The sequence below is a fragment of the Varroa jacobsoni genome, unplaced genomic scaffold, assembly GCF_002532875.2.
Source record: "Varroa jacobsoni isolate VJ856 unplaced genomic scaffold, vjacob_1.0 scaffold_33, whole genome shotgun sequence".
Lineage (NCBI taxonomy): Eukaryota > Metazoa > Arthropoda > Arachnida > Mesostigmata > Varroidae > Varroa > Varroa jacobsoni.
The window spans coordinates 77,127-104,338 of record NW_019212935.1 but is presented as its reverse complement, the minus strand read 5'-3'; the positions used below and the strand labels follow the sequence as shown (position 1 = coordinate 104,338).

General features: G+C 39.0%; 4 protein-coding genes across 11 annotated transcripts in view; 1 reads left to right on the top strand and 3 right to left on the bottom strand.

Moving 5' to 3' along the window:
• LOC111259260 (putative ubiquitin carboxyl-terminal hydrolase MINDY-4) overlaps window positions 1-27,212 on the bottom strand; it is a 45,905-nt gene that overhangs the window by 3,306 nt on the left and 15,387 nt on the right. Inside the window, exons 1-8 of one of the 5 annotated variants that reach the window (XM_022831154.2) lie at window positions 7,166-8,085; window positions 6,314-6,460; window positions 5,320-5,409; window positions 4,642-4,767; window positions 4,119-4,307; window positions 1,685-1,796; window positions 1,492-1,566; window positions 1,056-1,210 (exon numbers count right to left, since the gene is read on the bottom strand). In XM_022831154.2, the coding sequence (XP_022686889.1) occupies window positions 1,056-1,210; window positions 1,492-1,566; window positions 1,685-1,796; window positions 4,119-4,307; window positions 4,642-4,767; window positions 5,320-5,409; window positions 6,314-6,415 (849 nt within the window). In that variant the 5' untranslated portion in view covers window positions 6,416-6,460; window positions 7,166-8,085. Of the gene's footprint in view, window positions 1-1,055; window positions 1,211-1,491; window positions 1,567-1,684; window positions 1,797-4,118; window positions 4,308-4,641; window positions 4,768-5,319; window positions 5,410-6,313; window positions 6,461-7,165; window positions 8,086-27,212 lie in introns of those variants that run through there. The other 4 variants (XM_022831163.2, XM_022831144.2, XM_022831172.2 and 1 more) reach the window with 4 other exon arrangements.
• Window positions 8,654-21,774, top strand: shf (WNT inhibitory factor 1). 2 transcript variants are annotated; one of them, XM_022831191.2, is made up of 6 exons: window positions 8,654-8,776; window positions 16,382-16,630; window positions 17,043-17,186; window positions 17,911-18,108; window positions 19,774-19,989; window positions 21,550-21,774. In XM_022831191.2, the coding sequence occupies exons 2-6, from the start codon at window positions 16,393-16,395 to the stop codon at window positions 21,585-21,587; spliced, it is 834 nt and encodes a 277-aa protein (XP_022686926.1). In that variant the 5' UTR covers window positions 8,654-8,776; window positions 16,382-16,392; the 3' UTR covers window positions 21,588-21,774. The 2 variants fall into 2 exon arrangements, with proteins under 2 accessions (XP_022686926.1, XP_022686920.1); XM_022831185.1 differs by lacking the exon at window positions 8,654-8,776 and adding an exon at window positions 13,504-14,999.
• Window positions 18,123-27,197, bottom strand: Coq7 (ubiquinone biosynthesis protein COQ7, mitochondrial). Of its 3 annotated transcripts, none has more exons than XM_086967880.1 (4): window positions 27,101-27,197; window positions 19,151-19,473; window positions 18,723-18,874; window positions 18,123-18,600 (listed from the first exon to the last, which is right to left on the bottom strand). In XM_086967880.1, exons 2-4 carry the CDS (start codon window positions 19,461-19,463, stop codon window positions 18,454-18,456), a joined length of 612 nt encoding a protein of 203 aa, XP_086824006.1. In that variant the 5' UTR covers window positions 19,464-19,473; window positions 27,101-27,197; the 3' UTR covers window positions 18,123-18,453. The 3 variants fall into 3 exon arrangements, with proteins under 3 accessions (XP_086824006.1, XP_022686946.1, XP_022686956.1); XM_022831211.2 differs by lacking the exon at window positions 27,101-27,197 and adding an exon at window positions 19,788-19,907; XM_022831221.2 differs by lacking the exon at window positions 27,101-27,197 and adding an exon at window positions 19,579-19,741.
• On the bottom strand, window positions 21,761-27,205 carry CIA30 (complex I intermediate-associated protein 30). Its single transcript, XM_022831198.2, has 2 exons — window positions 27,101-27,205; window positions 21,761-22,951 (listed from the first exon to the last, which is right to left on the bottom strand). The coding sequence occupies exon 2, from the start codon at window positions 22,825-22,827 to the stop codon at window positions 21,931-21,933; it is 897 nt and encodes a 298-aa protein (XP_022686933.1). The 5' UTR covers window positions 22,828-22,951; window positions 27,101-27,205; the 3' UTR covers window positions 21,761-21,930.

The following is a 27,212-nucleotide window of genomic DNA, read 5'->3' as shown; positions in this document are numbered from 1 at the left end:
TTAAAATTTTTCTTTAAAGTATCGTAATTGTTTAGCAGACCTGAAGATGATGAATACCAAACTAGTGATGCACTCTATTCAAAATTTGCAGTAATCTTTAAGTGGGAAGTCTCTATATTGGGGTAAACAATCTTTGTTGTTAGCAAAAAAGCTATGATAAAAGATAAAGATGGCTTATTTATAGTCATTCGGACACAGGAAACACTCGATCAGTGGGCTAATGGCCGCTTGGATACGCGTGTACTTGCAGAGCGACTGTCGCTGCTATAAAGGGGCATACAAAAAATACATCGAAGCTCTCAAAGTCGTAGAAATGGAATTTCCGCATAGTAATTGCCCTCAAGAGTTTAGAGGAGCCATACAACATGGTCCGAAAAGTTCCCATTGCAAACGTTACACTTTTGTTTACTTAAACGGGGCGACATTGTAGGGAAGCAAGCTGGTATCGATTGTGCCTGAAAAAGATCTGCTTCGTTTGTTATTCTGAAGAGTCTCTTGAAATTTCAAGATGAACCTTTGCTCTGATGTAACCGTGCAAACATGCAAAATCATAATGATTGGCAGTTGTTGGAATAACATATAACAGCGGTCGAACCATTCTCGGCAGGTTATATCGAAGCAGTTAAAGCTTTGGCCTTCAGCAGCTCTGATCAAGGTTAAGCCCCTCACCTGAATAATCATTATAACCTTTCTATAGGAAATATGGGCGCCGCTTTGTGTCGTTGAGTCGATGAATCTCCTGTAATGTCTTTTATAACCTACAGGTAGTGTAACTATTAACACAAAGACAGAACACTGAAATGATGCAGAACATCGAAACCCGTGACCCGTAGTAGTAACTAGAAACTCCTTCGAAATAGAGAAGCAACCAGTTTCTAGTAACCCACAAGCCAAATGATGAAAAAAAAAGATGGTAAGAATGATAGGGAGGTAACTGCAAATTATACTTACTGAAATACATCTCATAGAAGTTATGAGATGTATTTCAGTAAGTTAGGGTCCGAAACACTGTGCAGAGGCAATTTTCCTAGATTGCTGTCAGTATATAGACTTACCCTTGGTTCGTCGCAGAAAAGGACGGAGTAATGGAAATCTCCATGAATGACCCAAATAGGGTATTTGGGAAACTTGAGATTCCGACCAACAGCGAAAAAATTGTTCGTGAGTTCCACGCTGGTCATGAAACCCAATGGTGACCGTTTAATGATACCTAGAACATGTACATTATATTTATACCTTTTCGATACTAATATATTAGTAAATGATATGTAATTTTTTACTTTGTTGTATACATAATGTGATCGTTAGTTAGAGAAGACAACGGTAAGACATCTCTAATTCAGCAAGTTGTTACTCACTATCTGAATTGCATATACTATTAACCTGTCAAACGATCCACTTGGCAAAGCCTTCCGTTAATTATACAGATTATACTCGCTCAAGAACTTTTACTAAAATGGAACAACGTATGGAATACGGCAGCAGCATTACCATATCGTCCTCGTTTGGGATGGTCATCTTCTGTGCACGGCCTCGGCGAATCGAAAACATTCGACACGGCTCGACCTGTTAAATAATGGATATGGCAAAGGTGAAAAATCCTCTTAAACCCCTTATTTGTTGATCATCTGAGCTGAGTTTAATGAGAAAACGTTATCGAGTTTGGTAGTTTGTAAGATCATGCCTGTAACGATGAGATTAACTAGCGGCTGAAAGCAATCTTCATCTGTAGGATCAACCAAGAGATCTTTTGCAGCTTCCAAATGCACACGGTCCGGCCCACGGCTAAAGACCATCTGAAAACGCGGACGAGTCAAGTTAGAACGCATAGAAGGTACGTGTATCATTTTCAGTGATTTGCGTAATTGGCATTACACTTACTCTTTTTTTTCAGAAATTAAAGAAGCAGTCAATCGCAATTTGTTTCTGATTAGAAAATTGGGAAGAAAGTAAAACCAACTCACATCAGTCCTTGTTAGTTACCCCTGTTCAATACGCTGCAAACACGTGTAAGAAACTTCCTGCCTTCAAGTTTTAACCATGTACAGGATGCATAAACGAAATCGGGAAAAAAACTTTTCGTAAGTACTGATTATTCATCAAAATTCTTTGATTTAATAATCACGAAACCAAATGATTAATTGATAATATAATTAATTGACTTCTGATTTAATTAATTAAATTTTATATGCACTCACTGGTTCTTACACAATAGTTTTCAACTAACACTCGAATTGTATACATACAATGTGTTCCCACTCGTTTTGCTCTAATACATTATAATCCTGTTATCAACAGAGCACGTAAACAGGTAGTTATGTTTACTTCTTTGTTTGTTATCTGTTGTCCTTTGCCACGGAGTGGCCGGGAGCTCCCGAATGGTTTTTTGCTGCGTTAAATTTAGTACGACGCAAGCTTGTCGATCTGTATCATTCTCTTTTTAACATCTGTGAGGAATGTGTTAGTGTCTAATTGGCAATAATTGATTAAGTTTCAATGCCTGAAAGAAAAAACAGGCACTCAGGTGCTACGGAGCAGTGAAACGTCGAACAGGTACCCGTAAAACAAATGTTCGGAGCCTTCTACCATTAAACGACGACACCATCTAAAAAATTACTGTGGATTGATCTGTTTCGAAAGATGGAAACCCACCATTGCTACAAAAACGAATGCGCGAACTCACAGCAATAAGGTTTCATCGATCTGCAGGACGTGAGTGTTAGGCACATTATTGGAATTATCAGTTGCAATTTCGCGACTAGTTCCCGACAAACCCAGTTGATCTGAGAATATCTCCTACCGTTTCTACAAAATGTTTCTAATCGCTTTTGTGATATCATTTACAATGTACCTTGGAGGCTTGAACGCATATTAACAGAAAAAATTGCTTCCTCCAATCACGTACTCTAACACGTCACGCTGCTGGGCTTCACGCGTATTGTAGGGTACTTGTGTCAACAGCTCCCTTTCTTATTGTCGAATGGCCATCTGTTGCTTAACATAATTTGGTATTTCTCTGCTCCTATGTATACTTCCTATTCATGAAGTCGAAAGAACGTTGAAGATACATTTAGGAACATTTGTAAATATTGGGTACTTGAGTCGATCCGAAGTTTGTCCGGTATTACTGTTTGGTCTCCAATATTAACTTTGTAGAGCAGATCGATTTTTTTGTGCTGACCCTGTTACAGCTTCTCGAGAGTATTTACCCCAGTCCTTTATCCAAGTGAGCGTCTGATCCGCATATACCTTTTCCATTTCTCTGTCATGATGTCCTATGCTCCTATCCTACTTAGGACCATAATGGCAAAGGTCGAAATAGTTCGAAATGCTTTACTTTTCCAAATATCGAGCATTCGTTGTGCTTCAGGTTTTGCCTAAACGGCAATCACGTAAAGAGCTGCTATGGAGTCCGCCGCTAAGCCAAGTGGCTTTTCCCTGATCTCGGCAGGTTCTTTCCTTATTCTTATAAAGCATTAGCTTGCTTATTCTCTGCTGGACCAAGGCTACCTTAAATCTGAGAGCGCCCCCTGAAGAAAACTGAATCAATTATATCTTCTCGATACGCTAATCTCTTCCTTCATAACTACATCGTTTTTACTTCCCTCAGTTATTGAAATCGCATCTCATATATTTCAAAGAACAATGGACGCAATTACAGTACGCTATCGTATCAACAGTATGTCGGACGTAAATGTTAAACAGACAGAAGGCATTATCAGCGTGATGGTCAGTTGCAACCTAGCAAGCTGATTCCTGCTTCATGTATGCGGCTTTATTTTGGTGTATTCTACCGTTACCGGTTTCAATGAAACGAAAACTAGCCGAAATGGATGGCTCACCCCTGGTAGGAAAACTGTTGATTTGATCCCTTGTCCCAGACAAACTGCTGTGCCCTAGACAGCGACTTTGAAGCGATCTTGCTAAAGAAGCCACAACGTAGCGGATATCGATTTATTTTTAAACTTCTTCATGTTGTGAAGCTTTGGTTTTCCTATTAGAACTTCACAATTGTACTTTTTGCGGACGGGTAGAAGAGGTGCTTCCCACAAAAATCTTCCTTGTTAGGATTTCAATCTTTACTCGAAATTAACATATAAAATTGTACACAATTTTACCGAGGATAGAAACGGGACCATTCCGTATCGGCAGACTCGATCGAAGTGCTTCTCGATAGCGGCTCTCAACTCAAGTGGAGATTCAAATTGAGCAAACATCCAGGAAGCATAAAACTGATTTTCTTCTACGTCGCCTTCGGGAGGAAATGGTACTATAAGACGAACCGGGCCTTTCTGTCCTGGAGTTACCTGGATAAAAATAGCAATTGCATCCATGTATATTGCAGCAATAAAACACTTTTTTAACGGTCAACATGATGTAACTGAATACATTATCATAATAGCAATCACTGACATGAAACCAGCGAAAAAAAACTAAATAAATAAAAAGCTTCTTTTAAGAAGGCAGTCTTTTGACTGCCTTCTTATTAGTATCACGCAGTGATATATCCATAATTAAAGGACAATACTGGACTTCTATCTAAACCATCATGCAAATAAGCACGACTTTTTAGAAAAGGTACAGATTTCATCCTTTAAATGTCATGTGTCAAACGGGCCCCATATATGGGAAATTACATACCCTCCACAAGATGTCAGTGAGTGCTCTAATGAGTGCCTGTTTCCGTAGCTCAGCTAATCGCTCGATTTGATTTGAAGTCGGCCGTAAACGAATTTTTTCAAACAACAGATTCTTCACAAGCCATGCCTGTAATGCTTGCAAATAGTCAGCTTCATCAGTAGTAGTCGCAAAATGGTAAATGTAATTTAGCGCATAGATATGTTCATGCGGTTCTCAGGTTAAAAGAAGTTAGAAGATTCGGTTGTGCTGTCCGACAATTTTTCTTCCATAACGTCCGCGACTGCCGCAGAGACAAGGTGCATACTCGGTCCCCTCGAATTACAAATTAAAATGCTAGTTGCCTTCATGCTCACATTCAGAAGTTACACCTAATATATTAAGCATTTATAAGGAAATTTTAAATATAATCAAGAAAAAATATTATAAAGAATAAAAGAATGAGTTCATTAAATGTTTAAGAAAATGTTTATAATTAGTGAATATAGTTACAAGATTGTCTAACAATGCCATTAGCAGTTAGATTCGCGCTTGTAGCCTAACACCATGATCCGTATTTGTTAGGATCTCAGGACCATGGCAAGCGAAAAATGGGACTTTCTCCAAATTATAAACATTTGTGTTATCCAGCTGTATTTTTGTCCCGTCGTACCCCCTGTACCGACAGAACGCAACAATTACCTGAATAGCAGCGACAGCTCCACAAGGCCCATTAAAATACTGTTTAATCTGCAGACGACACTCATTTAACACCGACGGAAAATCAATATGCTGGAACAAAGAACATACGTCACGCCTCTCTCTTCATATTAACGGGATTTCAAAATCATCCTTCACTTACAACGAAGCAGGAACGCATCAATATATAACGGTGTGTTCAACGGGATTTTATAACCCAAACTAGTCGATAAATTAGTGAAACGTTACGAGATTTATAAGCGCTAGCAAATAGTTCCAGCATACAAAGTTCTTTGCAACTACTTTGTCTAAAGCTTCAAATGTTTTAATCTGTGTGCGCTGAGCAATTCGTGTTATGTAAGTGCGGAGATTTTCTATCATTAAGCTCCACCAGAAGAAAGCTTAGCCAAGTTACAGAATTTTGTGGGATCCACTAAATTTTTCTCACCCGAAGTTCGCTGTTTGTCTTATTTGGCTCAGGAGATACATTCCCTTTGGGTGAAAAGGTGCTCAGATAAGCTTCCGATCTTTACGTATTCACCAGCACTTCTAGCTTCATCAAATGAGGGAAAATTAAGTGCATTATGCGTGGTATTTTTAAGTAAGGTGGCACAACTAAACTAGTAAAACCACGTAACGCTTTGTGGAATGTTTGTGTTTACCTTTGATGAAACCAAAAACCCTACTTCCAGGAAATACGTACCACCGTATTTAGTATAGAAACCGTTTATCGAGTGAATTCCTGTAGAAAGTGGATCGGCTTTAAAAGTCTTAATTGAGCTTATTGGACTATAAACGTGCAAAATTTTACATTGATAATTTTTGTTGAGTGTAACCCTATCGAATACGCAAACGAATAATTTACAAGTTGATGGCAAGACACAGATTTACTCGAGTTCAAAGGTTTACTATGTGTCAAAGCCAGGCTAGGTCTTCCGTGCTGCTCGCAGTATAATTCCTCACCACAAATTCGTACTTATTAAACAAAGCTACCTACCTGCAGTAGCCATATACGCGAGAAGTTCCCAGTTTTTCCAATGATTACGTCAAACAGACGTCGTCGTACGTTTTCTTCGACAGGGTTCCACAGCTTTACCATTCCTTCTGTGCCTCACGTACCTGCTTTTGGCGAACAGTTTGGATTCTTCGTATGAAATCGATCAGCATAAATAGTTGAAGTTTCATATTATAGTGCAGGCATAATTTCATTACTAAATCCTAGGACCCATAAATTTAGCATAATAATAGGCTACTCAGATTAGCGCTGTCGGGCGGGCATATCTTGAATAAATCTAAAAAATCAGTACAACTATGCAGAAACCTAGTTTAATATATCACATACCACTGCTCGGTTATTTGTCAAGACCCTAACCTGGCTAACAAATTAAGCTAAAATGGTTTACATAAAGTGGTGCCATTGTCAAAACAAAAATATAACGAACTCGGAGTGGAAATACAGCAGAGGCGGGTAGCTTTCGTTACTGCATGATCAGTGTTTCCGTAATCTTATCCCTATTCAATCGAAGCCAGGTTCGGCCTTGATTACGGCGACCAACTCCATGTATTCACTAACGAAATTTGTTTAATATTGCTATTTCTAGCTGCGAGAAGCTATGTCCTGGCGGAGTGGAATACACAAAGGACCAGCGGAGCCTTTTCCAAAAAGTCACATTGATTAACCGGACCGACAAAGAAAATTCATCATTCTCGTGCCGATAGACTGTGATTAGAATAAAAGTGCGCACACACGTATCCGCGCCGTAACAAACGTGAACCTCAGGAATGGTTTTAGTGAATATACATGATCTATCGTGCAGTTCACGTTTTATCCATCATCGGGGTCACTTACCGAATCCTCTGGTTAATTTTTACACTTCTAAGTGACTCATGCGGAACTAGTAATTTTGATGAGCGAAGATTTACGCCAAAAGAGGCCAAGAATTATAATCTATTATTTAAATGCACTTCGTTTTTTGATGAATTTGGCTCATATTCCATCATCGAAACTATTGATCATTCTATAACGGTCTCGATCGTATAATGAAATATGCTAGACGTAGCTGATTTGAGGTCAGTCTATTCCTCATATCTCACGTGGGAAACTCAACGATTTAAAGAAGTCAACGATTTAAGGAAGTCTAAAGACTCGAATCGTTACGATGATCATTGCATTACGCACGCGATAACTCTATTTAGTTGCATAGCGAGATCGTCAATGGATTGTGCAGAGGCAAAAATAAGTTTTCCTTGCCGTACATCAGCTGTCCAAATATGTATCATAGATGTACAGTACTATGTCGACAATTTTAAACCTTGGCCTTTCCAGCCCCAAAACAAGGTCGGAAGCCAAGCCATACCTTAGAAGATTGAAGATCCAGAACATTAACTTTGTCGTGATGAGTGGTAACTTAGCATCGTAGCCACGTGACTACTCATCGACTGACCATCCGCCGTTAAACATGGCGGCAAATATGTATGGCCTATTTTCGCCCGAAACTATAGCTCGTACAATAAGACGTTGGTTTGTTCATTTATCGTGCCGGAAATCCATAATTAATTTAATAATGACTCGGGACGTGCTATAGAGAGAGAAGAAGACAAATAATCAATAATTATAACATTACATGATGCAGTCGTTAAAACATTCCATAGGTTTATAAAGCATTGATTGTCTTAACAATAAGCTGACTTAGGTCGATTGATTGATGCCCATGGTTTGATTCAAGAAACTTCAGGTTTTTTCATCTACATACTCTTTTTTATTAAAGATATTCGTTCGACTCGAACGCTTTTAGCGCACTGCCTCTTCTTTATTTATTTAAGCTTTTCTACGTTGTCGATTACTGGTGATGTCTTAGAAGAACTCCCATTTAAAGTTCTTCATTTGACAGTAGTTTTAAATCCTTCACTACAGGAGTAACATTGACAAGAAAAATGTCACCGGTGCAGTTTTTTGATAAGCCATTTTCAAGTTGTGCCTTTTCTATGGGTCACACTCATCTGGAAAGAAGGTTCTTGTCTTAGCAGTCGTGTAAAACGCGCTTCATTCCTGAATGCCGTGTTATCAATGATTTTGAGTGCATTTGTCAACAGAGGTGCAAGCAGGATTACGAAAATTTCGGAGATGTAATTATGAAGCCGAATCGATTATTGAATAGGGGGATTAAAGTGAAAGTAAACCACTTTACACTAATCCCCGTCCTTCGTATACTCTCTTTCGATATAGCGTTACACTATATGTCATCATGCTTTGAACAAAAAACAGGAATACAAAATACAGGGACAGAAAGATCAATTTGACATTTACTTAATAATATTGAGCAGTTCATTTGAGAATGAATGAAGGTTCAAAGCAACGCCAAAAGCAGTTGATACATGCCCACGATTACATCTCGAGAACCCAGGTAAATTACATGGCAGGAATGATACAGAAACAGCGAGGCCGACAGATAAAGAAGAGGTGAGCAGACATCTTACAGTTAAAACTGAATAGATCTTCACATGCAACGTATCCAGATAGAACCCCATGAAATTTGTTCCTCATTCTACAGCAGTGCTGTGACGTTATTCGCGGTGGCGTACGCCATCAAAAATGCCGTTTGCAAGAGATTATAAACGTTAGCCAATGATTTTAATCAAGCTCGTTGTTTACATATAAAATAACTTCATCCAGCGAATCGTCTAGTATCGTACATTATTATTTTTTTCACTAAAATTACATAATCATAACTTCTAAAGTTCAACTAAAATTACGAAAGTTAAGCTTTTTCTCTACCCTTTTCTCCATTATTCATAACATATAAAAACATAAGCTGTATTTAACGAAACACAATCTGCATTGCTTGTAAACTAATTTTTAAACAGCTATAATTAATCGGTGCAGTGAAGCTATCATGGAGTACGTTCTTTTTTTTACCAATAAACAAGTGTTAATGTACTTAAGCGCGTTCCACGTGTTACTAAACTCTAGGATATCGTGTTTTTGTAGGGTCATCTTTGTGAACATTTCCATACATCGCAGCTGTAATAAATGATATGGACAAATGATAACAGATGCCACAGGAAAAGAGATATATACGCCTCATTCGATTTCTGTGTTGTGGCTTTGCTTACTTTTATTATGGATTCTATCGGACAAGCGGAGAAGCCAATGGTTCGCTGACCACGGCATACATGAACACAAAAAAAGAACGTGCGTTTGACCTAAATTTATTGCATTAGCAGCACAGAACCACGTATAGTCGAATATAGACTCCACAATATTGCAGAAGCACCACACAGAAAAGGGACAAGAAGAAAATTATGAGGTTGCGGTCAGTATCTTGGGAACAAAGTTGATTCTTCTTCATGAAACTTAGGTCACTACCTATAGTCAACTAGCCAAAATCTTTGATACACCTTGCTGATTCGTCACAAAACCCTATTGAGCCGCCCAGCTACATGAATGACCTAATGATACGCCGAACTGACGGCACACAGGCCTGATGTCGGCCTGATTTTCTTTAGTTATAACAAGGTGTGAAATTACTGTCATATTCTTCACAGCGCTTCGGCGACTGAGCTTTTTGCATCATGAAATCAAGGCTAGAGCGAAGTGTACCGCTGGCGACTTGTTTTATGATGACTTTGTGGACGCCTATCGACGTTAACGACGAAGCATTTTATTGACTATCACTGCATGGCTTTTGCTCGTACACAGATAGGAATACAGATATCAACATGTTGTTTCAGAACGACGCAGAAATTATCAAATGCGTAGAGATGTATGGAAGCGTATTTTATTGCCGAGCAAGAGGCCGATTCATCCATTGTTCAAACATAAAGACGTCGCGTTGTTTGGGTAGACACTGTTGTCATGACACGCAGAATAGTATCGACACTTGGTATACACGTACAAAAAACATACAACGTAAATTCGAGCTGCTACAAATGTTTTTATCTATTCCAGTTGACTTTCCGTATCACCGTATTCATGGTCTTGTTAAATATGCCTGGCTGACTTGAGTCAAAACCATTCAACGTTCCGTGAAGCGTCGCAAAATTTCGTAAGCTGCTCACTAGACAGTCCGGCGGTGCTGATGGCTAGGTACATTACCTATGGTCTAAATCGCTTGCGATCGATGAGAGAATTCGGATCGAGCTCAGACAGGCTGAATCAAACATTGTCTATTACGTTGCTCATTTAAGACTCCACTTTCGAGAGCACATACATGTTATGCTCATGATACGCTCACCATCAATACTTTGTTCGCTCGTTTCAATCTGAGGCCGGAACTATGATGATACTTCCAAAAACTCTAACAGATACAGATAGGTGTAGCCTGAAACGAATTTTTTATTTTAAAGCAGCTTCAATTGTGTCAGAAAAAATGTGACAACGAGCGTAGTTGAAACTTCTCTGCCCGACACAATACTGAACATTACTATGAAACAAATGTGCTAAAGGGTGGAGTAATTCCAAGCTATTACTAATACGTATGGACAATTTAAAAACGCAAAGCCTTTACACGACCGTTAAACTGGCAGGGTCCGTTTCAACCTAAAAAGGAAAAATGGCTTTCAAAATAAGACCTATTCCGATCAGCAGTACGATGATAACGAAAACTTTATGTTTTCAAACGAGGAAGAAATTCTCGATCGATTGGGGAAGAACAAACAATTGCCAGACGACTCGCGGTTAATTACAAGTTGAAAACTTAGACGAATAGACAAAACTCAATTTTAAGTTTAAGAACAGGATCTGTCTAAAAATAAGCATAGCATGAGAAGTAGTAACTGGTAAGAGGTCTTGAAGCAACGTGCTTATATTTCTAAACAAATGTTTACTGCGTATATTTATGATTGTAATTTTTATCAAGTAGTGCTCAAAAGCATTGGTTATAAAAACGAATCTTAACTACCGCACGGACGTCGTAAAGTTATCCGAAAATCCCGGTCCAAAGACATCTTTGCGAAAGACTTACTCATAGCTAATACTGAAACAGAAAATAGTGTCTTGTTAGACGACATGACGCCTGATAATCTCCAAGAAAAGCTTTATAGTCTAGAGAAATATCTGATCATTATCTATCGTCATCTGCAAGCAGCCCACATGATAAGTCCGGTGAGACCATTGGTATACATGAGGTTAAAATGTAGCCAACTCAAATAATTATACATGCCTAAACTTACGGGTTTTCTCATTCATATAATTTAGCACGGACCTATAACCCACCGATGTTTCGTTCCAGAGACACACATAATTATTCCGTCTGATAGCCAACGACATAAATAATCGATTCAAACCGATAAGATTCTAGCGGCGAGCAAGCAAGCAACCTCTTTGAGTAACCTTCTTTTAACAATGTGTGCACGGGCTCTAGGCGTTCGCTCTTTGCGGCTTATATCAGCCGATGAAGATTTCTGTTCCAAGAAAGTAGATTGTTGTAGCGGTGCTAGATCGTTAGTACTAGTTTACGATCGATATCGAGATCGGCAGGTCGAACAACACCAGCAAGAACGTTCGTAATACAAGAATTGTAAGGTGCATCAAGACGATCTTCTGCTAGCGGACACCTGAACGAACTCAACTAACTCCCTAATTTCAGACTGAGTTAGTTGAGCTGATCCCAGCATAAAAAGCATGTGGAAACGCCCTAGAAGCACCGCTTTGTGAACCAACAAAGGTATGACGTACAATGCACGACGCGCTCGTCCAATCCATTCACCTCTTGAATCGTCAGCATATCGAATGGAAGGTTTAAGCGCTTGCCAGCACATAACCTGCAAGCGAAATCAGATCTTATTGCCTGTGCTTTTTTCAAACGGATTCGTATATATATGATTCTAATAACATCCGAACGTGCTTGGACACGGGGGGATGTAATGTCTAGTTCAGCTGTTCTGCACAGCAGCGTGCTCGTGACAAAATTCCATGATGTACGATAACTCCACATAATGTGAATTAAGGCTTTTAAACCTGCGGCCGACGCCTAGCCTCTCTGCTTTCTGTATATTAAATCAGCTCGAATCTGAACCATAAAATGCTACTACTGGTTCTATTTCGGTTCCCCGGCAAGACCCGCGAAGGGCAGGCTTACATTGAAGTGTCAGCCCTGATATAGTGGCCAGTATGCTGTGTTTCTTTTCATTGACTTTTAACTATTCGGTCTGTAAGTGTTGCTGGGCTTGTCTGGGTATTTTCTGACAGATCTGTGAAACGGCATGGTAACAGAATGCCATGGTAAGCAGTTGTCAACGGTAAAGCTGGAACCAGCTAGAGCCGCATGTTTATGGCTACCATGGCAAAGTATTTAAGGAAACGGACGTTAACCACCCAGACCGCGCCGTTCCTTCTTACGTTACGCATGTGGAGTTACTAAGAGAGGCCTATAGGAACTGTGTGCGCGCATTAAGCAGGGCGTCGAATACACCACCAAATGAATAACTGACGCTGTCGTTCACAGTCATTTCATACTAATATGCTCAGAGCTCAAATATAATGTCACATTACGAACCATAACAACGATGGCTCCGTTGATGGTTTTCTTTTGGCCCGCAATGAGGTTCCTTATATCTGTTTTACTGGCAAAATTGTGTAATACGTTTATCGCTAGCGTTCAGAGTGTAAAGTGACGAAAAGCAAACATTTGCTTGTAGAATCCTATGCATTCAAGTATCCATTGTACAAGTCCCACTAAATAACTAACTAGTGTTGAAGCAGTTTCGCATGATACTGTAGCTGACAGCCGCCCGGTTTCATTGAACTTCAGAGTTGGCGTAAGCCAGGTTTCGCTCACTGGTCACCTGTTGCCCGGTCCGTGTACGGTCCGTTCCTGCAGGGAGCCTGCCTGTAGCCGCTAGCACGAAACGGAAGATCTGGCCTGTTACGAGAGGTACGCTTTCTGCGTTGCTCAAGCTGCTCGTATGGGTGGTGCTGCTGCTGCTGCAACTCCTATCATTCCGAGCGTTTTGGGTTCTTCGTTTGTCCGTCAGTTCATTCGCCTGCTCGATGGATGGATGTGGTCGGCAATCCTGCTCTTTTTTCTCAGCCAGTAGCAATATCACTGGTGATGTCGATCTTAGCAGGAGCTTCTATTTTGTTTCTCTCTTCCCCATCTACGCTCGCATCTCTTGCTCAGTTCTGCTGCTGATGTTGATGCTGCTTCTGAGCGAGAAGCACCTTTTCTGAATCAGACGAAAAGAGCCTGTCGCCAGGTCGAGAAGCAGCGGTGACGACACCTAGCTGATGCTCTCACCACCATAGCTGATGCCAACATCACTATTCGTGCTAGATAAAGGACTAAAATGGACTAATGGGCAATAAACACTCCCCTGCGCTTTCAGCTCAGGACTGACTGCTGTCAAACTGTCGACGGCAGCGGCCAGGTTGACAAAGGTTGCCCTTTGTAACGCAACCCAATTACCACTGGATCACTGTGATTACGTACGCCTAAATAAGGTGTATACGTGCGTGTTTGTTGATATCTAACAGACTCTTTAACATAGGCTGTCTCCGTCTACCAATATGATAAGGTGTGCGTATGTAACAGCAACACCGTGAGCGGCATGTTCCAGTTCAGTGTGATAAAGCTTCACCCTGCTTCCAATGATGCCTACTTTTGTTGTCACTTACTCTATGAATTCTGTGCCTTCTGCCCTACCGTTGATTAGGCTATTGCGAGCGGATGCATTGGATACTGGTTCGGAGCAAAATAGGAACGCAAAACTCTTTATGCAGTACGTATCGTTCAACACGATCGTACTTTTGTCAGATTCGAGTGACAACTGCGTGTGAACTCGACAGTGGTTGTGTCCTTGACTATCGCTCGGTTGTCGAGTGTTAGCAATTAGTAACAGGAATTCAAGCACCGTAAGCAATGCCATCCCGAATCCACTGTCCTAGTATGGCCGTTTTCTTAGTTCGAGTGAAAGGGGAGACCCCAAGTACTCGCTCTCTGTCTTGAAACGTTTATTAGTGGCGGCCCGTGTGCGTCTAAGTGGTGCGTTTCTGCGTAACTAAAGCAGAAAATGTATCTAGCATTTGAAAGAAGGAGACAATAACCCTTTCATCTTCCAGTCCTTGGAAGCGGCCGGCTTGAGGGCAGCGTTCTGAAATGCCGCCCATTCTTCGGCAGTACGCATAAAGCGCAGGACAGGATTATGCACATTGCGTCATCAAGGTCCGTAGCGTGCTAATCAGTTGATGGCAACAAACGTCTGTGTATGCTGTATAATTAGAAACTTTGAGCCCTACTATCCACCAATGTCTACAATACTGTGAACTCCAGTAACACGGTTTAGTACAAGGATCCGATCTAAAAATCATATCCATATGGCTGGACACAATTACCGTACTTTTGGGATCAGTAACAAATAGTATACGAGCTATAGTAAAATGATAAAGAGTGACCACAAAAAGACGCAATCGTCCGTAGCTGAGCCATCTCGGTTTGAGCTCTGGTGGAGAAGGATAGGTTGAAAACTGGCCAACGCAGACTGTTGTGATGCCCTGCGAAGGCTGCGCCCGAAAACGATGTGCGGCTGGTTAGTCCTTACTTTGGTCAGGCGATTTCTTCTACATAAGTTTCTCATTCTGTTAATGGTTAACGCAACGTTTATGGCCAGTGATGTCCTAGCTAGAAGGGCTTTCGGCGATGATTTGGCTTTATGGATCGATAAACGTCAGCTGCGCGAATTTCATAGTGAGTACCAATCTATATTACTGCCGCAAATTTTACTCAGTGTGACTTAATTTGATTTTCAAACAGAAGCACATATTAGCGCGATAATAAGGAAACTCGTAGTCAATGGCCTAAAGCTTACCTTGCTAGCAAAAGCCAGGGTCACCAACTATCTTTGAGCTCTCTGTGACTTCAAGGCAAAGACAATTTAGTCTCATCGGAGCAACAATATTACCGGGCGTCAAACGCATTATCGTTTAAATAGAAGACGGTGAAGCGCGGTAATCGCCTTTGTGTAGGAAAAATCACGAAACAACCAAACTCGGTTAAAAATAAAAACTACGTAGCAATATTGCAGCAGATGAAAACTACTACACTACCAACGTTTATGAGTATCGAAATGTAGCCATGTGTAGTACGGAGAATTTCCTTAACCGTTTCGAGCATGACGCTCATGTGACCTAGTACATTCACTCACTTGTTAGGCTCAGCAAAAAAGCGATCCAGATTTGAAAGCCTTACCATAAAGAACAAAATAAGAGGAGTAACTACGAAAAGTTATTTCTATTTTAAAATTGTCCAAACTATAGGCTGACTAAGGGCCGACCGGCGAATTTAAGGCAATTTGGAGGGAAATTTAGTAGCCACAAATGTCAGGCCGACATCCCTATGGAAAGCCGGGTAGAAAATGATATCGTCAACTAAAAACTAATCATCTGTTACGTTGATGTCAAAGTAGAAGAGATTACTCTAAAAGCAATTTTCTTTACTATTCACATCACTTCAGATTAGACGAATACATATTCTCTACGGACCAGTTCAGTCCTTGAAAGGAACTTTAGCACTGGGAAGTTTCGGAGCTGTCGGAGAAAAGCTAGAGTTTAATCATGGCATCGAACAGGCGTATTCATAAACGCTAGCCATAAACGTTTATGTGCTTATTTGGTAAAATATGCGAGGCTATTATCGTTCAACTGAACTATTTAGAGTATGCCCAAGTGATCCTCATAGTGACAGCTATTTTTCCATTGAATTAAAAGTGTCGGTGAACGAGAAAGGAGAATCAATTAACTCACTGTGACGGAATCAATATTTAAAATTATATTATCATCATCAATTATTGTAATGAGCCTGCGCTAAGGGGGGCGCTGAAGCGAAGCCCAACTCAACTCTACAAAAAATTACATTGTAATAATTTATGTACAAGTTTACATAATTGATACTAATATACAAGCAGAATAATGTATATTGGTTTTAATAATTTAACTCAGTTATTAGAATGAAATAGTCAACAACAGAGTTGTTTATACGCGTGATATCTATCTACTTGCTGGAGCCGGAGCTTTTTTGAGCGAGCAGTACCTTGTGCTATTCACCGTAAACATTGCTGTGGATCTGTTAAGGCCCATTACAGATGGATATCTTTGTGATAAGCGACGGACAGGTCGAAGCGTTGATCCAGGAACCGACCTTCGAGCGCTATCTGCCAGCGATACCGGATCACGTAAACACAGTAAACCTGTCGTGGCGTGCCGGTGACAAAAAGTCATACACGTACGAGTTTCTCAAGCTTGAATCGACAAATAGCGGTGTCCTCAAAACACCAAAGCTTTCGATTCCGCCCAGGGGACGAGTGCCCAAAAAAACCAAAGGTGCGCGAATTACCAAAAATCAATAGAGACCAAGTTTAATTTAAGGCTGAAGTTTCTTCTGAGTTTTACATGAAAATTTATTTTCCTTACCTCTCTACAACATCCGTCTTGTACTATTTCGATAATATCATCTGAAACCGCTAACCGCTAAACAGATAACGTTTTTTATAATGTGAAAACCTTTTTAACGCACAGATATAATTTACGACGTTATCGAGTACACTATGCGATCCACTTAGTGAGTGGATCATACATTATACTCGTCGTAAGGAGAAAATCGAACCTCGCGTTGTGACGCATTAACTTTTTTAGTGTATAGCATTATGAACGTATCCTTTACGTAATATATGCCATCAAATAGATACATGAAATCTCTAGACGGCAATTCGATCTGTGACTTGAATTTGTTCAGTGTTTCAGATCTCGCTTGAATGTGTAGCAAATATATCGGGAACGGCAGTCCTAAATGTCGCCTTCTCGCTCAGTCCAGAGGGAAACGGCCCGATTCAGGGAATGCCTATCAGGTTCCGTTTGCGAAAGCAATGCGTCAGCAACGGTAAATCGAGAAATTGTCTTACATCTCTTTGTACTTTTTGTCCCTAAATTCGCAAAGACAGCATACGATTTCCCCAAAATTGTAAATAATGACAACACTTGCAGCTAAAGTAAATGTTACAGGTTGGATCCTAAACACACAAAAAATGTCGAGGATATCATCGGTGTGCCACGAGTATTTGTTTGCGTTGTTTAGAGTTACACCGCTGCTTGACATTATCGGTAATGCAATAAAGGGAATTAGTATTGCGATCCCGTTTAAGCTACAGTATTGGCTGAATTGATCGGCCCCAACTATTATACACTGCACTCGAGTAATATTCTGCAATTCACACTCTGTCCTTTTTGTGTTCTGCGCTTATTGGAACAGGTGAATAAATTCGGTAACTACGAACCAAAACACACGTACTGTTTCTCTTTGTACAACATGTTCCATTTTCAAAAGAAAAAAGACACAAACAACCATGCTAAGCCCTATACAGTTATTACGTGGGCTTTGACGCTAATAACTAAATGTGTGCATACTCTGACTAACAAAGAAATGAAAGACGCTCCAGAGATGAAAAAAGGACACTTCTTTGTAGAGTCAAAATGTTCAGTTTACTTTTTTATTAAAGTTGCAACTTATCAGCATTTGTACTTCCGAAACAGACTGTAGCACTGTCGTTCACTAGCTCGATGTCTGTTTGTCTACGAAGCGAGCTGATGCTAAATATAAATTTCAGTTCCGGAACCTGAGTGTGAAGAAAAGTGCAAAAATGGACGATGTGATTCACGGCAAGTGTGTCACTGTCCAGTGGACTATATGGGTCGATTTTGTGAAATACCCTTTTGTCATCCACCCTGCCAACACGGTGGAACTTGTGTCGCGCCCGGTGAATGCGACTGCCCTATCGGTTACCAGGGTCCACAATGCGAAGGAGGTGAGTATACTATCTGAGCTTGTATCAGCTTTATTCCAACGATTCACGGTTGATTGAACTACTAATATTGCTTTAGATTCCTGTCGGAAATCCATTGTACAAAACAAATTTTTTTCTTGCTGTAAGGTTTGGACGAACTTTGCTCTGTAGTCAGCAGTTGAGGAGAAAACACCAATTTGTATTTTAATGAAATTTATATATATGTGGATTAGCGTTCATATGATCGCTAATATAGGCATAACGAACGAATACTGTGTTGTTTTTTTAATAAGCATAGACAATACAGAGCCAGCAGCTGTTCTTTTCTAGCGAATTCTCTTGTATTATTTATAGCATTTCTACAACCTATATTCTTTCTGCAATTGCTATGGCAATCCTACAACCCGTTTTAATTAAGCAAGATGCAATATTGTAAAAGGGTGACTCCATGCCTTGATGTAAAATTCCCAAATCGTGATGATGTTCTTCATCGTCTCTGCATTTAGTCAACACCTGAAATAATGGGTTTCATTGATATCCTGTATACCCATTAACTAAGTTCTCAACTGCCCAGAAAATAATTCCAATTTTAAACATTGCCAACCAGAGTGTAAAGTGGACGAAGCAATACTTACGTCAAGTAGTTCTTTGTTTTGCACGGGATCATCATCCGTCAGTTCTTTTATCTGATCATTGTAATGTTTAGTAATGACACTCTCGACAGCAATTGTGCATGTCATAGCCATTTCTTTACCCAGCAAAGCAGATCCAGCACCTAGAGCATAGCCTGAAGCCAAACCATCAAAGGATAAAAATGCTTAACAGATTAACAGTGATCGCCACAAAAAGTCTCCTTAATTTGCATCAGACACATAAGACCGTCTCTTAGAACTAGGTGCTTATACATCCTAGTCAACGCCAAAAATAAAATAAATAGCGTGTACGAGTTTTCTCTTCAATTAGTTACATTTCGACGGTCCAAAACTTTTAGATCTTTGACGATTCACGCCGTACATAGATAGCGGGAAAGGTCGACGATAAATGACATGCTATTAGCACACACCGGCAATGTCCCAGAACGGCATAAGGACAGTTCGGCGTACTCCATGCTTTTCAACAAGCTCATTGAACATACGAAGATGTTCTTTTTCCTGCTCCCACATGTCACGCACCACTCGACCTGCATCGGTATTCCCAAGTACGGCCATCTGCCCCGCGTAGATGCGATCCGCCCCGAACTCTCCAGCGTGGTCGACGCGAATAATACGATCATACATCCCGCGTCGGCGTGACCAAGTTGACACGTAGCCTTGGGCATTTATTGACAGAGATTTTACACTGAGAACAGCAGGCCGGAGTCGAACCAACGATTTCATTACGTTGCTTCTGTAACAGTGATAAACATTTAAACATGTCTTATCCGTTCATAAGAACACTTGTATCTGCGAAATCACCATTTGTTTTTAAATGATATTAGATGCGCGTACTTACAGAGCTGTAGGCTACAATATCTCGCCTAGACTCACTATAGATCACTCAGAATCTAATTAGAAGACTATTCCAGCATGAAGAAGAAGTCACAACAGAACATTTTAACAAATGCGATAATCATATGTATTAACATAATTGGTGTGGATTACAAAATACTAAATCAAAAAATCGAATTTTATCTAAACAATATGTCAGGGATCTGTGCGGACCGTTGTCTCAACGGCGGTAAATGTATACAAAAGGACGTGTGTCAATGCGGTCGGGGATATTACGGTCCGCGGTGCCAGTTCAGCAAATGTTCGATTCCGTGCCTTAACGGCGGCCGTTGTGATGGAGTGAACAGTTGTACTTGCAGGAAGCACTTTCGAGGTAAACAGTGCGAAACCGAAATCCCCGGACTGCGGAAGCGGAGTAAGTTATCAAATGCTGTACGCTTACCTTTTTTTTTTACTAAGATTCGATAGGACGATAATTGAAATGATTTACTGTTTTCAACGCTCTCGCCTTGAAAATTCGCATAGCCAAATAATAGTAGTTATTCATTAAACATTAAGATGACGCCTGTTTCATATATCGATTTGTTTTGAGCGATTTTTATCATTATTATCATAACTATGGTAATTTAGCAATTGAATAATGCCTTAGTAAGTTAGTGTAAATAAAAACAACAAAGACACAACAAAAAGAACTTAGTTGAAGTGCAGAAGTTATCACTGTTACAAATTAAAACTCTAATTGATATCACTAAACAAGGATGTATATTAAAATTTCTTTATTATTTAAAGTTGACTTTTCACTTTGCACGTTAATAAATGGGAATAAAATGGGAATGATTGGTATTTCGCTCGTATTATATTATTGTTCCGATAATTGTTTATATTATATTACATTTTATAACCAATTCACTTTCCTCTCAGAGTTGCACGTTATCTACGACTACCTGTAATGCTATCCACAAATTTGACTACTTCAACTGCTACCAACGCAACGTCAAAAGATACGAAAATGAAATAGAAACCTAAAGCCCATTAAAGGTGAAACGATGATACAAATAATATGGACTTGTGCACGTAAAATAACAGATATAACTTGAAGTACTAGGGCATTAAAGTTCTGACGGGCACAAGAAAAGAGTCTTCTACAGGAGGAAAAATATTATCACTATGCCAATTATGTTAGAGAGATACGCCTCATGGTTCTCATCGCAATGTCATAAGGGTTTCAAAACTCAAGGTCGCAACCCCTTTTGGCTCTGGGGTCGATTAAGTGAAAACCGTGTCTAAGCTCGCAAAGCAAGGATTTTCTATATCGTAGAAATCAATGGGAACGTTGTAATTATATCGATCCCCCAATATTCGCGATAGTAAGATTTATACGGAATACAAACAACGACAAATAAGTAAATCCACGAAAAAATCTATCTGCTCATGGTTATATTTGGTGTGTCGAAATAGTATGTAAACTACTTCTCCAACAATATATGGTAAGAGTTTGTAATATTGACGTTTGAAGCTACATATTCTACTCATACTCTATTCAAACAATGCTGATTATATTTACGAAAGAGAACGTCCAGATACAGCCCCTAAATAATTCTTATCATAAAGTCTTATCATATCTAAATAAAAGTCTTATCATAAAGATTACGGCCCGAATTGATTCAACCCCATTATAGTCGTCCGTAAACTTGATGTTAATAAGTCAAAATGATTTAAAATTGAAAACTTCTGTATATATTACGGGTAGTACTTCAAGGGCAACTTGCAGGCTACACGCAAAATCAGTATTAGAGTACAATCAAATATACGACAGACATACTAAAATGGCTTAAGATCGGAAGTGGTACGCACACTTGAAAGCTAAAGCAGTAACACCCATAAAACACGATCAAGAAGAGTTGTAAGTACGAATGTAAATATTGTGAGTAATTAATTGTCCGAAAATAATTGCAGCGTTTGTTGTATATTTCAGATAACAAACGAAAAAGGAAACCGGAAGTGTATGTATAGTCGGTTAAATGCTACATGAATAAAGATAAGGCAAAGTGGTGCAACCAGCGTATTTATGTAAATAATAGAATTACTGAAAATATATGCTAGAAAAACAAATCTTATTTATTGTTGATAGCTGTGCAGAACAGAGGATACGAAAATCAATACAAATAAATCAATAAATACAAGCATTAGCAAATCAGTACCACCAAGAATATTTATTTACAACAATAAATATTTCAATACATCTTTATTCACTAAGAGCGATAGACAATTCTCAATTTCTAACTTATCCTAGAAAGCGAATTCTACTTGTTTTTTTGAAGGAAACTATTTCTGATAGAACAGCTGTACGTATACACTAGAAGCCAACTGAATAGTCTTTGGGTGCTTCGTACTTTTCGTAAGCAAACTCCTCAGGTGTGAGTTCGCCTATTGTACAACCTATGAAATCTATCTCCAGTTCGAACGGGCCAGCGTTGCCGTCTCCAAGAGTGACGCCAATTTTTCTGACATGCGTCAGGGGAACTCGATTCTGCTTATCCTGTATACGGCCCTTGTTTACGAGATAGAACTTTGAAAAGGGTATGTACGTGAGCTGCCAGTACGGACCGCCTCGCGTATACAGCGGATAGCTATATACCACATACCAGTGAACATCAAAATCCCCGAAGACAGTTAGGTTAATCATGTAAGAACGGCCATCGCCGCGACAACGGATAACAAGATGTGTCCAGTGACCCCAATCATAGTACACTTCTCGTTGAAAACTTTTCGTTTTAGGATACGTTATAATTGCCGCCATGCCAGCGTATTTTGTGCGACCATCTTTTGGTACTCGCGTATCTAGTACGCCTTTAAATACCGCCGTTCCATTTCGCGTAGGTGTAAATTCGGCTTTAGAAAAGCCTAGATTATGATCACTGTCGGTTACTACTTCAAAGAAATCTATATCTTGCTTTTTGTTAAATCTATATTGTGGCACAATCTGGTTTAGATACCATTGTGGCATATCATATGTGAATCTCTCTTTCCATTCCTGAATGAAGCGGACGCATTCACCCCTAAATAACTTGAATCCACTAATGACTTGTTCGTATAGAGGTCGATCATCGGGCTTGTAACGTGCACGTTTAACGTTAAAGACACAGTTTCGCCGCGGTGACATACCTGCCACCGTTATGGCGACTCTATCAAAAGGCTTCGTAAAGTACATTGTATGACGCAATAACCGAACAGATTTTTTAGCCGCCCACATGATTTAGAATAAACTAGGGTGTTTGCGTTTGCGTTTGCGTGAGATGAGATAGCGCCATAGGTCGATGTGTCGACGGATAGACACTCGAAGTATCGATCAGCGGAAGCTCGTCCGGTAGTTCTTCCTGTGAACGACAACACCACCACAGCTCAGAATGGTTCTGATACGAAACACATACACGGGTTTAGGCGAGAAAACGCAGACGCCATATCAGAAGAATATATCCTCTTCTTGCTACTAAGCGCATTCTTATTAAAATGTGAGAATTTTATATATAGAAGTCAATCCGGACGATCTATGTTTTACTGTCGTAAATAAAAATTTCGCTTAATAATGATACAAATATATATATATATATATATATATATATATATATATATATATATATATCAGAGTGAATCTAGTCTACTATACTTAAACAAAAAAGTAAATGATAGTAAATTGACTGCGAAATGAGATCTTACATATTGCTAAGAGTTAGACCGAATGTTTTTATTAAAAATGCTGGGAAGGTGGCATAAATTATGATTAAACACAGTGATAACAATTTCCGTTGCACTATCGATCATCGCTTGGTGCTCGCTTAAAGACAGGCTTCGTTGGTATTTTGATGTCGCAATAGTCCCGATAACTTTCTTCTGCTTACGATTAGGATTGTCAGTTTTATAAGAACGCTTCAGCGTCTAAGTTTTGAGTCATAATAGATATTTTCGAATTAACTTAGGCATCAGATACATCCGTTCGGTCAATTTATGATTCGAGAAAATGTTGGTAATTACAATGTTGGTAAGGTCAGAATACCAAAAAGCTCATAAGTAAAATACAAAATTTATGATCCCTTAAACGCATTATCTAAAGGCATTGTGACATTATTATCTTCCATCATGTATTAACATTATGCTTGTTCTTAACTATACGAACTGCAGTGATTTTATAAACATCATTACATAAAGTACTGCAAACAAGCACTTCCAAAAAAAAGAACAAACATTCATATATTTGACTAATACTTAAAGAGACATTATTTCGTTGTTAGCTTTTCGAAGATGTTGTTAATTCGAGGCTTCCACCTAAGTTGTTGATTATCGCAGTTGATCAAAGAATATAAAGCTTGTTTTACCTAAATGACAAGTAACTGTCCAACTTAGGCGTTTACTAAAGGGCTACCTCTGCTTAAATGTAATTTATTAAAGACACTTTGGAATAGGTATGAGAATACCTTACATCACAGGCGATTATCGAAGACGTTTTTAAAATTTTGTTTTGCTTCTCCCAGGCCCCAAATTTCGAGATGACTGACGATATGTATTTTAACTGAAGATGAATACGTTCGACTACGACACAGTCTTCAAAAGAGTTTGAGTGTTACTTCCTTTACGTAGCATCGGACACTAGAAAGGCAAAGTAAGGCCGCCGATGTGGAGCTCAGGCCCGACGGCTTAGCTTAGTTTTGCGGAAACTACCACTCAATACTAACTTTCAATTTCTCTTTTACACTTGAAGTTCGAACCAACCTGGGTTTTTCGTCAAATAGAATTATGAGTTAATGAGAAAGGGTGGCAGGTGCCTCTGGATCAATCAGCCATGGTCACCTTAGCCAGGCTTCCCATTACGCTACCACGTAGTGAAAATGGCTCTCTTTTTTGATGACACTAATTTGACATATAAAATACATCGTGAATTAGTTATGTTAGTCAAAACGTACATCAAATATGTTATTCAGCTAACTTAAGATCGTATTTACTTTTTGAGAAACTAATATAAATTAGTTAGTTTTAGCAGAAATTTGAACGGCAATACGTATATAGCGAAGCAGTTGACAATAGCATTTCACTCCCCATTGCATCTGGCACTCACTTTCTTTAATATATTTTCAAGTGCTGTATGCAGGAAATTCGTGAAAGTGGTGCAACTGAATTTTTACGCTTATGAAGCCTAAAATTCTTTATACTTGAATCGCCTTTACGCGTATGTTACAACAGATAAGCTTGGGATCAATTAAAGATCATTGCGATATATATTAGATGGCCGGAAAGGGTTTTAAACCAAAGAGGAGCAAACATTTTCTAGATTTTAAAACAATAGTACTAAAGTATAATATGCACCACTTGTACGGATGGCTTCTCGTCATTTTCTGGTAGCACTATAATCCTATCACGGTAGAACTTTTGTGGCTTCTGAGCGAAAATTGTAAAGGGTCGTAAACTAAATTAACACCATTAAAAAAGCTCCACAGAGCAACTGATTGTCTAATGATGCAAGATTCGGGCTACACAGCTCCATGAAAATTTTTGATCTTCTCATTTTTATCGGTAGTTAAAATGTATGCGATCCACTATTTTCTAGTTTCGGTCGATTTTTTTCAATCGCTTATTGCAATCTTGTTAGTTGCTTACAATAAAGGCCCATGTTAGTCGTTTTGCCAGGTGACAGCAGCTCATGATGCACAATTTCGGTTCAATTCCACCAAAAACACAATATCATTTTTTTAGCATTACTCTAGGCACTGCCACGGATTATTTTTTTCGCACTATGTTGCCTTATATAATTCAGTTTTTATAAATCGTGATCGTATAGAAATTGCTCTATTTCGTTGTGTTTTTGTAAAATCTCTCAAGTGGATATACTATCAAGCAAATTTTTTTGCATCAGTTCATATACCACCCAAACATCGTGCTTCTTTTTGTAGCTAGCTTTCTTCTAATAGTTTAGATCTGTGTGATGCTAGATGGATATGTCCTTTTGCGATATTTGCGATAATTTCATTAACTTTCTTCGTAACTGATCAGCTATTACAAGCAGAATCTTTCATATTTCCTGAACGAAAACAACAGAAATGCCTTTAAGCCGTTTTTTCATTAATGCATATTGGCCACAAACAGCACAATTTTTATATGTATATATATAATAGAGAAGACACGGATAAAAAAATCATTTTTGCTGAAAAAATTAAATACTGCTTCGTAAACTCTTACTTAGTTAGTGAAAGGTTACTTAGTTGAATAGCTTAAGTATTGAGACTTTGCCGCATCAATAAGTCGTTTAATTTTCTGGGTTTTACATAGTCAGTGTAATTAGATTTCCTGATAAACCTATAACCTTAAATTTTTGCCGTGGAATCAAATATGATGTTCTGTGCGGTTAGATCCTTATAAAGATTAATTATTTCTAAAAACTGAGTGTATTAGCATTATTTTCTTGACTTGCTTCTCAAGTGATAATTCTAGTTCTCAATACAAAGTGGAATCTCTATAATGTGTCACTTTGAGATGGCAGAATTACAGTAAGAAAAAGTAAATCCGGTAGCACAAAGCTTAATTTACTAGCCAATTGGAGCAAAGGCTTGTAATTGTGTCCAAGGAATAAAATATTCATTTTAAATCGAAACGACAATTAAAATACAATAATGATTTTTTTTTCACAAGAAGAAGGCCCAACGCAGTATGCAGACTAGACTGTTAAGCAATTCGTCTAAGTCTGATTGTGAAATATGTAAGTCACGGTAACTGAGCAATCAAAGCAAGCTAATGGAACCACTGAGGCAATTTAATTAACTTTATAAAACAAGATAGTAGAATGATGTAGCAAAGCAACGGAGTAACCCAACCCGCCTATTTCGCTGATTGAAGTAGTAATCATGGAAAAAAGCCACAAGAAAATTGCAGTAAATAGCAACAACAGGAATAAATGTCGCATTGCACTTGCCAACAGCAAAGGCGAAGTGCTGCAGCAAAATTAGCAAGAGCCGCTTGGACTCGACACTTATAATAAGATTAATAATTACTATATATATATATATATATATATATTTTTTTTTTTTTTTTTTATTTGTACAAGATTTGTGCAAGAAAAATCTAGTATCTCTGCCTGTCATACCGAGTTTAGTACAGGCATGTGCTATATCGAATAGCGCTTTTCACGTTTGTAACCAACGGGTAGAAAATAAGCTTAGCACAAGAAAAAGGCAACAAATATAAAAATTCTAGATTGAACACAGAATCTACATTAAGAAAAGAAAAAAGAGAGAGGTAGTTCGATTTACTGTGATATCTCATTATGGCCTAATATAACCTCTGTTACAAAAACCAGGATGAACTCCGTACCGCCTGAAAGATTGATTTATTCTAATAATCCATATCAGATTCCATTCCTGCGCGCAGCATGACTCACCGCCATTCGAGTTGACCTGCCATATCAAAACAGGAGCTTGAGCGTCACAATAAATAGCGGCTATTAAATGAAGGTTGTTGACAAAATGGACATAGATACTTACATTTGCAAAATATTCGAGTTCCCTTTACTGAAACTATTATTGTACAGATACGACGGGTCGCGCAACAAATGCACTCTGCAGCTAGTTTTATTGACAAAATATCACAAAGCGA